At 36.7% G+C, this 11,344-nt stretch overlaps 1 protein-coding gene across 1 annotated transcript in view; it reads right to left on the reverse strand.

Moving 5' to 3' along the window:
* Nucleotides 1-11,344, reverse strand: part of KAT6A (K(lysine) acetyltransferase 6A) — a 127,528-nt gene that overhangs the window by 115,831 nt on the left and 353 nt on the right. The window contains exon 2 of the mRNA XM_012655999.1: nucleotides 8,215-9,138. Within this exon, the coding sequence (XP_012511453.1) occupies nucleotides 8,215-8,814 (600 nt within the window). The 5' untranslated portion in view covers nucleotides 8,815-9,138. The remainder of the gene's footprint in view (nucleotides 1-8,214; nucleotides 9,139-11,344) is intronic.

Here is an 11,344-nt window from a genome sequence, read left to right on the forward strand (position 1 = left end):
AATAAGAAAATAATTGAAAAAAAATCTGGCAGCTAAAATTTTTTTAACAGTTTATACCAGTAATCTTAAAATTGCCCAATTATTTTACAGGTAACTGTCCCCAATCTTAACCTTTATTTGCCACTAACTTAACTAACTTGCTAAGTTTTATGACAAAGTAGAAGTAATGCAGAGATGAACTGTTAGTCATAAAAACCAATAAAGACAAAAATGATTTATTATCTGCTGCCTTTCCGATATAGTTTGTTTACTGGTAGTATTTCAAACTTCTCAAGCTCCTCCCAGATACTCTGTATATATAACGAGTGCTAAACTGCATCTCAGTCCATCCATATTTAATATCTTTGATAAATATTACTTCATTAATTAACAGAAACCTCAGTCTCAAGAATTTTAAATTCTAAGCAATTATCCAAGTCACTCCAAGGTCATCTGTGTTGCAGACCTATTGAAATCAGACTTATCTTTAAGTGGACAATTTTTTTCAAACTCAAGTACTTTTTCTTCCAGCACTAAGGTAGCTCAACATGTTCTTCTAAAATTCAGCTAAAATTTTCTTCCAACGCTAAGGTAGCTCAACATTCTTCTAATATTTAGCTAAAAACATAAGAAAACTTTCTAAGTACTCTAATTTGGGCCATAAGAAAGCAGTCTTTTCCCAAACAGTTCTTTCAACTCTCTAACAAAAGTGTACAGGTATTTTCAAATACTGAAACAAGCAGATTTATATATTTGTGGTTTACAAAATCACCAAGATTTTTCTAGACCAGGGTTTATACTATAGTTTCCATTAAGGACGAAAGTTCTACTTACATTATTTTATATTCATTGCTCTGTAATAGTAACAAAGCAGTACTACAGCATAATGAAAAAAAGCACTGAACAGAGAAAGGCCCGACTAATTCTCCCAAGACGTTTTGAACTTGTATGGCACTGGACAAGACACTTCAATCTTTATGGCTGTCAGTTTCCCTATTTGTGAAATAAGATTAGAATCACTATGATCCAAGATTACTACTGCCTCAAAATTCTACAAAATGCAGAAGATTCAATTGTTTTTTTCTAATAATCTATACTTTGTAAGCATAATTTAATAACAAAATACACATCAATCAACATTACAGCCAGACATTTTTTCCTGTAAGTCTTTTTTTAATTGCTGGCAGTTAGAAACTATTTTAACTTAGAATGATATTCTGCAAAGTTAAATGCTATACTACTGAAATTTCTATGCTTAATTTCAATCCTTAAGAAACTAGTGCCATACTACAAACTGTTTCTTCACCTGTTCCCTAATGAAGTTGAAAGTAATTCTCTGGCCTTGAATTTAGAGTTATGTACAGCGCTGATGAAAGCCATCTGTTGGGAACTATGACTTTCCTGTCAAAGGAAAAAACCAGAAGGAACAGCCTTCATTTTCCTGGGAACCAGCTGCAGTTGAATGAGGCCTAATCCTGCTCCAGCTGGGACAAGCAGAAGGGTGAAGTTACTACTGGTCTAATTCATCTGCTGTAGATCCTTTGTGAAATGACTCCACCCGAGTAGCCAATTGGTAAACAACCTTACTAGAACGAAACTCTTAATAATTCCTATAAGTAACATGTATTTGTTTCACTACAAAAAGTTTAAATTGGAGCATGAAAAGTATTCATTATTGTAATTTTAAGAAACACTCTCCAGTTCACTGGAAAAAAAACATTCTTAATTCTACTTTAACCAGCAAACTCGGTGCCTGGGTTCAGTTCTCTTACGTAGCTAAGAACCAAGTTATTTTAAAAAATATATTTTCTCCAAAATTTTAAATGGAAAAAAGAAAAAGCAAATCTAAAAGATGTCAAGGAGATTCATACAACCTCAAGAGGCCTAGAATGATACAATTTTTTTTCCGGATTTGTCAAATAGTTCCTATTATGTATTTGCTTTCATAGTATTAAAGGTATGCATAATGTAAAAGAATTACTGGCCCATATGTCCAGGATGAACTAAATAAAAAACAGGCAGCAAGGATAAAAAGAAATGTAATGTACTTTACATTTCTTTACATTCATTTTACATTTTTCAATATGAAACCATAATAAAAACTTGTATTATTAAACATCATTAAACACCCATTATATAAGTATCATACTTAAAAAACTTAACCACGTAGAATTCTTTTGAGACTTCAATAAGAACATGTTAAAGCACTTAGACCAGTGCCCAACACATCATTAGCTCTCAACAAATGTCAGCTATTAATAGGTTTCTATAAGCAACTGTTTACATTCCCTTAGCCTATTGACAGAAAGCAAAGAAAAAAGAAGCCAAGATGGTGAGATCCTCCAAACCTCTACTCCCAAAGCAATTTGTAGTATCTGATGTCTTCATTAATTTCTTCCCCTTATTCCATCAATTAGAAGGTAGGCCAAGAAAGAATAAAGTGCTAATAAACTGTAAATATAAGAAAAATGTCTAAGTTGTGGAAGTATAAGAAAAAGTGGTTGGATATACAAGTTTTGATTAATAATGGCTACCCAAGCTTTAGTAGCTCAAGTTTCCTTTCAGGCTATGTCACAAGCTGAAAACTACCACTGAGAGGCTAACGAGAAGTCCAAAAACTATCTGAAAAGTTAATTGTATTTAAAAAAATATTGTATTGAAAACATATCTCTACCTGAATTATTTTTAAATTTCTGGGTTTTTTAAAAAATATGAACGAGTCTGCTGAGACAAAGTCAATTCCTAACCACATTTACAATTAATCCACCTCGATGACTTGTTAATAACAAATTTTTACTTCTTGCCACCTTCTTGGGGCCCAGCACACACGAAGTCACAAAAAATAAAAGGTATAAATAAGGATGTAAAAAATGTATTGTATAAAAAATTATTAAATATATTGCATAAAAATTATTGAGATCACAAATTGTCAAATTTCACACTTGATAATATTACAAAATATGTATTATCCATGTCACTATATCCTCAACTTTTTACCTTTTGCTTTCAGAAGGTTTTTTGGTTTTTTTCAAAGTGACAATCATTCTGACAAGCAGGCCACATGTTCCTGAATTTAATAGCATGGACAACTACTACTCATTGCCTTTTTAATTTATTATCATAGCAACTGGATGTCTGAAATTGCAATTACCAAGCTTACATTTACAAACAATTTTCTTACAGAATACCATTGTTCTAACATATAAAATGTGAAGCAATTTTACTATAAAGACCATTTCCAGGCCGGGTGCGGTGGCTCGAGCCTCTAATCCTAGCACGCTGGGAGGCCAAGGTGGGAGGATGGCTTGAGGCCAGGAGTTTGAGACCAGCCTGAGCAAGAGACCCTGTCTCTTCAAAAAATATAAACATAGCCAGGTGTGGTGGCACACTCCTGTAGTCCCAGCTACTTAGGAGGCTGAACCAAGAGGATAGCTTGAGCCCAGGAGTTTGAAGTTGCAGTGAGCTACGATGATGATGATCCCACTGAACTCTATCTAGCCTGGGCAACAGAGGGAGACTCTGCCTCAAAAAAACAAAAACAAAAACAAAAATAATCCATTTCCAAATAGCTAAATCAAAACTTTACCACTCTTAACTCTCAGTAACTTGAAAACGTATCTCCATTCTAATCAGTACCTATACATCAAAAATCTAAGTTCCTATCAAAGCCCCATTTATTCTATGAATTTAAAGTATCAATTCCAGTAAAACCAAATAATTTGGACTCTACTAACAGTTTACTGTATTGAGATATAACTTATAGTAGAAGGCAAGAGATTTATCACTCGATCTTTCTGCTCCAAGTTACCCAGCTAGGTAATAAGCTGAACAATAACATTAGTTGACAATACCTTCTCTTCCCTTTCCAATTGAATGCTTCAGCAAATTATAATTCTGTTCAAAATACTATTTCACAGAATAGCAAAACTTCAATGATTTGGCTGATTACTATCAAAGAGCATACTTTTCTGGACTAGTAATATAGAACACAAACTATATACATTCAAGTAAATTTCTGTGTGTAAAATGAAACCAGAAGTTCGAAATCAAGGTGAAAATTATTCTTGAAAGGAACATGAGTCCTTCCAAGACTCAGTATAAAAGATGGTATTTTAAATGGACCATCTCAAATAGTAACAAGCCTCATCTACGAAACATATTTCTCAAAGATTTATAATGCTTAACTGTTACAAAAAAAAAATACAATGTAACAAAAAGTTATATTTCATAAACTAAAAAAGTGTTCCAAAAAAATTTATTTCACATCTCTATTCTATCTGCCTTAATACCCCACAGGTCCTAAATCCTAAATGCACTTGTTCACAGTAGACATTCAAATGTCTGGTGAATAAATAACGAGTAAGAGAAGTAAATGAACAAATTACCTTACAGAAATATCTATATTTCAAAAGGAAAGAAATTTACAAGGAGGAAGTTGCTATTTAAGCCAGTTACACACAATCCTCCTCACCTATAAGCCTACATTCAAGGAAAGCAATATTTTTCCCCCAATTAAAGCCCTCTGTTAACAGCTATGCAATAGATCTCTAACCTGCAATCAGAAAACTTCAGTGACAATCGAAAATTAGTAAGCACGGAAATTATTTTGAAGAAAAAAAGATAAAGCAAAATGTCATATAGATGAAACTTTGTTTTTGTAATGGAACTCAGGTATACAAAACTAGATCATTCATAAGATCTTTGGTTCCTAAAATATTCTTATCAGTGGTCCAAAGTCAGTTTTGAAATTTGTTCCACGGAAGAAAAAAAAAGAGACACAAACAGTGAAAGGGCATGGGGGAAATGCATCCTTTTACAATTAGGGAATGTGCTATGAAGTAACACCAAGGACAATGACAACTTTGTACTTGAGTACAGTGACAGCCAATATACATCACAACTCCCAAGAGGGGGTCAGTACAGCTGTTAGGAAGTCTCTGGAGCCAGACTGCCCAAATTCAAATCCCAGCTCTGTCACCTAGTATTTGTGTGACTTGGGCAAGTTACTAAATCTCTTTATGCATCGGTTTCTTCACCTGTACCTACTTCATTGCTGGTACTGTTATGTTAGTTGTATCAGCATTAAATGAGTTAATATATGTATAGCATTAAAGTAATGCCTGGCACATAGTAAACACTTATTTAAGTTAAATAAATAAACTCTACCACATACTACCACACCTAAAAGCTAGTTCAGAAATTTCCCTTTTAACATGAATAAAACTTTTAAATCACAGTGTCCCACAGATTCTACTCACTACTCATCCATGTGAAAATAACACAGTGAAGTTGAAGTGACTTCACAAAAACTCCTCTTAAAAATATTTCTACATAGTTGATCTCCCCAAAAAAGAACAAAAAACACTCAGCTGAAAATTTAACATACAGTTCCATAATTCCTTCCAAGGTTAATATCATAAAAATAAGTAAAAAGTTAGCATTGATAGAGGAAAAAGAGGAACTTGCTCAGGGCACTCATATAGTCCTTGAATTTCTTCTCTTACCCCACAGTTGACTAGGTCAAAGGATACACCTGTATTAGCATTCCAAAGAAGATAAAGCCGTTTCAGATCCAAGCAGAGTGCCTGGTCCACAGGAGATGTTCAATAACTACATGCTGATTTAACTAATGCCTAAAATAGATCACTTCCGGCCTACACCTTCCTTTCTCCATCACTGTCAAATTCTGGATAATTTTTTTTTTTTTTTTTTGAGAAAAATCTAGGTTCATAACAGCAAGCCATAATTCTACATAGGAACTGATTAGGTAGTTTGTAGGAGAGGAAGGAAAGTAGTTAAAATACAATAAAAGGTGTAGACATATAATCTGATAAGAGGGGGAATAATTCCGTATCCTAGAGTTCACTGTACTATGATTCTGAATGTGAGCATTTCATATTTTTGGGGAAGGTCACTCAGGAAATTCACTACCAAAAATAAGACTCCACTTAAAAATATAGAACAGATCTCATCAACTCTAATTTCATAGATATTATCATGAAATTGGTTTCTAATGAGATCAGTACACATAGAAGTCTGCTCAAAGAAACTCGATTTTCCCACATGTATATTCCAAATTTAGTTACTTCAGTTAACAACACTATATATTAAAGCTATGTAACCAAACAGGTATTTCTAACCAAAGCAAACCAGCACATCTCTATGGAATAAAATGTTTCTTAATGCAAAGGTGCTATGAAATGGCCTCAGCAAAGGTCCTCAGTTCAGCTGCAACATACGGATTGTTGGATTAGATGGTTCTTAAAGTCCCTTTCAAAAGTAAAATGCCAGGGCTCTAGGACTTGTATTTGTCCTGCACTGTACCACACTGGATACCTTTTTAAAAATATGGACAACTGACATTTTATGTATGGTTAATACTTTTTAAAATTAAAATATCTAATTTAAGCAAGGCAAATTATTATAAAAGCAAACACCCAGGTGTTCTAACAAGAACTTAATACCCAATTCACAGGTATGGCCCTGAATTGATCTAACTATAAATCATTTCCTGTTTCCATGCAGTAGACCTGTTAGATCATTTTATAATAACTGCAGAAATCTAACCATACTTTAACTTTAGCCACATGTGATCAACTCTTACAGGTAAGTGTTCTTATAGCACTGAATTAAAGAATAAAGCATTCTAGTTATTTGTCCACTTTGAATTTTTAAATACTCTTAAATGCTTAAATGATATAGAACCATTTTATGAATGGGATTCTCTATCAATTCATGACTCTATGGGAATCATTTTAAGGGTAATAACAGTACGATAATGTTTCTATTTTAAAGTTCACAGGGAAAACTGAACCCTAAAATAGTTCTCTAAAAAGTTCATCAAAGAAAAATACTGCTGGTTTTCAATTGTTATTTAAAGAAAAATCTACAGGTAGTTCATTCAGTGGGCTGTTAATAACTACAATAAATTTAGATCGAATCTCAAAGTTTTAAAATGCATTCAGTGTTAACATTACAATCCTCTCATCCTAGAAGTAGCCTCCATGATTTTAAGCAAAATGAAGATAACTTTGCTAACCAACATATACTAAGGTGTGAAGCAACTTAAAGCACTACCTCTTTCCAAAGAACTACAATTCAAAGCACTTGAAATAAATGCACAGCCAAGATACTGGGTCAATGTAAAAAACAGCTACTAACAAAATTCTCCTCATCCCCAAATATCTAAATGCTACAATTTACTGTTAAGATATACTTTCAACTACATAAAATAACAGCATAAAACACACAACAGAGTAAGGTATACACCCATGCATCAAAACTCCCAACTCTCAGAACTTTTCAAATACAGGATGCTGCATTCCTGTCCCATATAACTATAGCTATCACAAAAAAATAACACTTAGGACGTCATCAAATGCAAGGCCATAATATATGATAGAAAGCTATAACACAAACAGCAGAAAGAAGAATGGCTGAGTTTGCTTAGCTACTACTATGGGTCATAAGAATCTGTCTCATTCCCGTCTAATGATAACCTGCAACAAAATGGAAAAAAAAAAAAAAAAAGACAGGTTCTTAGAGTCATCTGCTTGTTTCAAATTCAAGTCTCCAGCATCTGGCTGCGCATCAACTTCCAGCAGTAAGGTATCATAAGAACCTTTACTTTAAAAAGTTTTAAAGTTGTAGGACGGGCACTGTGGCTCACACCTATAATCCCAGTACTTTGGGAGGCTGAGGCAGGAGGATCACTTGAGGCCAGGAGTTTGAGACGTGCCTGGGCAACAGAGTGAGACCCTGTGTCTACAAAAAATTTAAAAACTGGCCAAGCGTGGCAGCATGCACCTGTAGTCCCAGCTACTAGGGAGGCTGAGGCAAGAGGATTGCTTAAGCCCAGGAGTGTGAGGATGCAGTGAGCTATGATCATGCCACCACATTCCAGCCTGGGTGACAGAGCAAAACCCTGTCTCTAAAAAGAAAAAAAAGTTGTATGTCACTTTTTAATACTAACCTTAATATTTTCTTTTAGGTAGATCAACATTCTACACTTTTAATCTTAGGCTTCAAATATTTCACAGTATCAGAACAATCAGCTTCTCTCAAGTTCTGACTGAGATAGCTAGAACTCACCAATAATAAACCAGAGATGATTACTCCACAAAAGTCCCCAAACACAAAACTTGAATGCAACTTCTATGTAATTTCCTAGACAGGTGAATTTGTAGCATCCTGCATCATCACCTCTATGAACATTGTTGCATATACCATTCTTACCTTATCCTTTTCATGTGGAAGAAGTGACACTGGAGGTAAACAGGAAAGAGACTCACAACTCTCTCTCCCATCCACACTGGCTGCTTTAGTGTTGAGCCGATAAAGAGGTCCATCTTTGAGGAGTCTGCCATGGCCAACGGCACGTTTGATAGCCAATCGTAATTGCTGGTGAAAGCCAGAGGCAGCACTGCCTCCAAATAATGCAGACACATCTTTCTGACCTTTCAAAAAACGTTCAATACTTTTCAAAGTTGAGCCACCGGACTCTGCCAAGCCATCAACTGCCCGTTTGATCAGTTTATTCCAATCCACACTTTGTTTGTTATCCGATTTTCCATGGTTTCGAGGTTTAGGAAGTGCTATTCGCCCAGGATTATCAGGATCTTTATAGGAATTGAGTCCTTTATTTGAAACTTTTAAAATTGTTCCATCTTTAACGCTCAACTCCAATTGTTCTAAAACAGTTTTACGATCCAAGCCATGGGAGGAAGACACTGCATTGCATATCCTTTCTTCTGAAGGACGCTGTTTCTGCTTCTTTACTTTTTTGATGGCCTCCAAAATCCACTCAGTATACAGCGGGTTAGCGAGTTTTACCATGGTGAAGGATTCTGTATATCCATAGAGTCGTTATCCCTTATCCTGATGCTGAGTAAGTTTTACACCATGGAAAACAAGATTCTCGGAGGCTGGGAACCAGTTAACCATAGCATACAAGTTTTCTGGCCTGAGTCCTTCCTCCTTTCACAAAACAGAATGCCTCCCCGCTTTTACTTTAGAAACCAAAATAACCTGTTATTTGAAATGTCTTCAAACTTTCCAAAAATTTCTCAGTAGCACCACACATGGGTCTCTTCATAAAGTTGTAAGAACTCAAGAATATCTCATTCCCAGCTTCAGAGCAGAAAAATGTGTTTCTTATGCCTGAAAAACAATTAAAACAAGGTTAGTTTTCTACCAAAGCCCATTTTGAAAACAAGTATTCTAGTCTTTTAAAGCAACCAAGTAGCAAGTGTTTATTGGGCACCCATGAGAGTTTTAACACATTTCTATTAACATTCCAAAACAATCATGTATGTAAACCATTGGGATAAAAAAAGAAAAGAAAAAAAAGATGAGTGATTAGGATACAATAAAGAAATAAGATGAGATGTTCTATGAATGACCTAAACTGCAACTAACCAGAGGGGTGCTGGCTATTCTGTACTCCACAATCTCTGCTCACCAGTCTAGGAATTTCAACTCTTCCTTGACATCTTTCCCCAAGAAACTATTCAGCACTTCAACAAGTATCTGGATTAGTAGAAAGAATCCTGCAATGAAAGTAAGAGTGAATCTTCCATCTTTCAAAATTCCAGACATTCGGAGTGGATAAAAACAGTCAATAAGATAGGCAGAAAATGACTGAGAAAACGTTAACTATTTCACATACTAAAAGAAACAACAAATACAATTTAACAGACCCAGTTTATAATTTAACTACAATATTACTTTAAGTTTTCAAAACAGAAAACAAAACATTGAAAGTAGCCTAATGTGAAAGTGCTTAAAGAATTTTAAAATAATCCAATTTCAAGAATTACATGCTGATAACCCAAACTAAGATATTAATATCCACATACTAGAGGGAGTAACAACTGTCAAATTGTGTATAAGCAACCTACAGGTAGACAAACTAGAAATGAGAAAGGCCCAGAATCACTAGGGTCAAATGCACATACCACATATCAAATGCATAGTAATGTATTCGTTATTTGTGAGTCTAAAGAGAAGTCAATCTAATAAAAATATTAATTCAAGATTGCTACCCCTGAAATGAACATTAATAAATAAAACACAAACAGAAATATATTGCCTCTCTAGATCAAAGTTAATATTCTTTCATACAAAAGAATCTGGCAGATACAAATTTTTTAAAATTACTAAAATAGTGACTTCTGAATCTAGATAATTCCTTTGCCTCCAAAAATAAGCTTAACTGAAATGTTTTTTAGAACTTCTGCTCTTAACGCTGGGTAACATTTACATTACCATATAAACAATACTAGAAAAATGGCTCCCACAGCAACTATTCTTAGCAGTGACATTGAAATCAAAAGAAAAACTAATAGATATTAAGAAAGAGGTATTACTATTAACTCCGATGGGAAAGAAAAGGCTGAAGCAAACACTCAAACCTGAGCCGAGTTATTTTAAAATTAGCTGACTAAAAAGAAGCACCCAGAGCGAGCTATACTTCATTTTGGTGAGGGTCTCCGGAGAACAGAAATCAGAGCATTATTACCCCAAGAAAGTTCATTATATAGACATTAAGGCTCAACTAAACGAGAAGCTACAACCTAAGCTTAAAAGCTGGGAACGTCCGGACTGATTAAGCGCGAAGGTTAAGAGATGGAATGACAGTTACTCATTGTCTTTCTGGCCGGATTTTCACTAGTCTGCAGGTCTTCAGAAAGCGAAGCGCCTTCAGACCCGAATCTTAACTCTCAGAAAGTACACCGGCGGCTAGAGAGCGCGCGACTCGCTCCCGACAGTCCTTCCCGGTCCCCATTCCCCACCCCCAAACACATCTTCGCGCTCTCTCGTTAAAGAGCGAGAAACTTTAAAAACTTGAATCGGCACAACCCTGCCGTTTGCAAGGGGGTGCTCCGCCGTTTCCATTAGGTGGAAACGGAACCGAGGAATAAGTTAACAATGAAATCACGTGAAGGAGTTCCGAGCGGCGCAGCCCCGGACCCAGCTCCTCCGAACGCCAAGCCCAAGCGGCCGGGGCGCGGGGCGCGCCGGCGGCCTGACAGGTCCGGCAGTTCCCGCCCGAACCGCCGAGGTTGACAGGAGGCCCGCCGCCTCCCCGCCCGCGCCCGGGCTGACAGCCCGAGAGACACAACACCACACGTGCCGCCTCCTCCGCACCACAACACCCGCCAGCCTGTCACCCCCACTCGCCGTCTCAGCCCGGCGCGAATCCCCGCGCCCCCGGCCCAGGCCGGAGAGTGGGCGCCCGGAGCGCGGGAGAAGTGCCCGGCGGGGAGCAGGTGGGGCTGGGCGGTGGGCGCGCCCCGGGGGAGAGCGGGCTCGCGGGCACAGCCCAGCCCGAGGCTCCGCGGCCTGGGCCGGCCGCCGGCTCCCC

This window comes from Propithecus coquereli, unplaced genomic scaffold (assembly GCF_000956105.1).
Source record: "Propithecus coquereli isolate 6110/MARCELLA unplaced genomic scaffold, Pcoq_1.0 Scaffold496, whole genome shotgun sequence".
Lineage (NCBI taxonomy): Eukaryota > Metazoa > Chordata > Mammalia > Primates > Indriidae > Propithecus > Propithecus coquereli.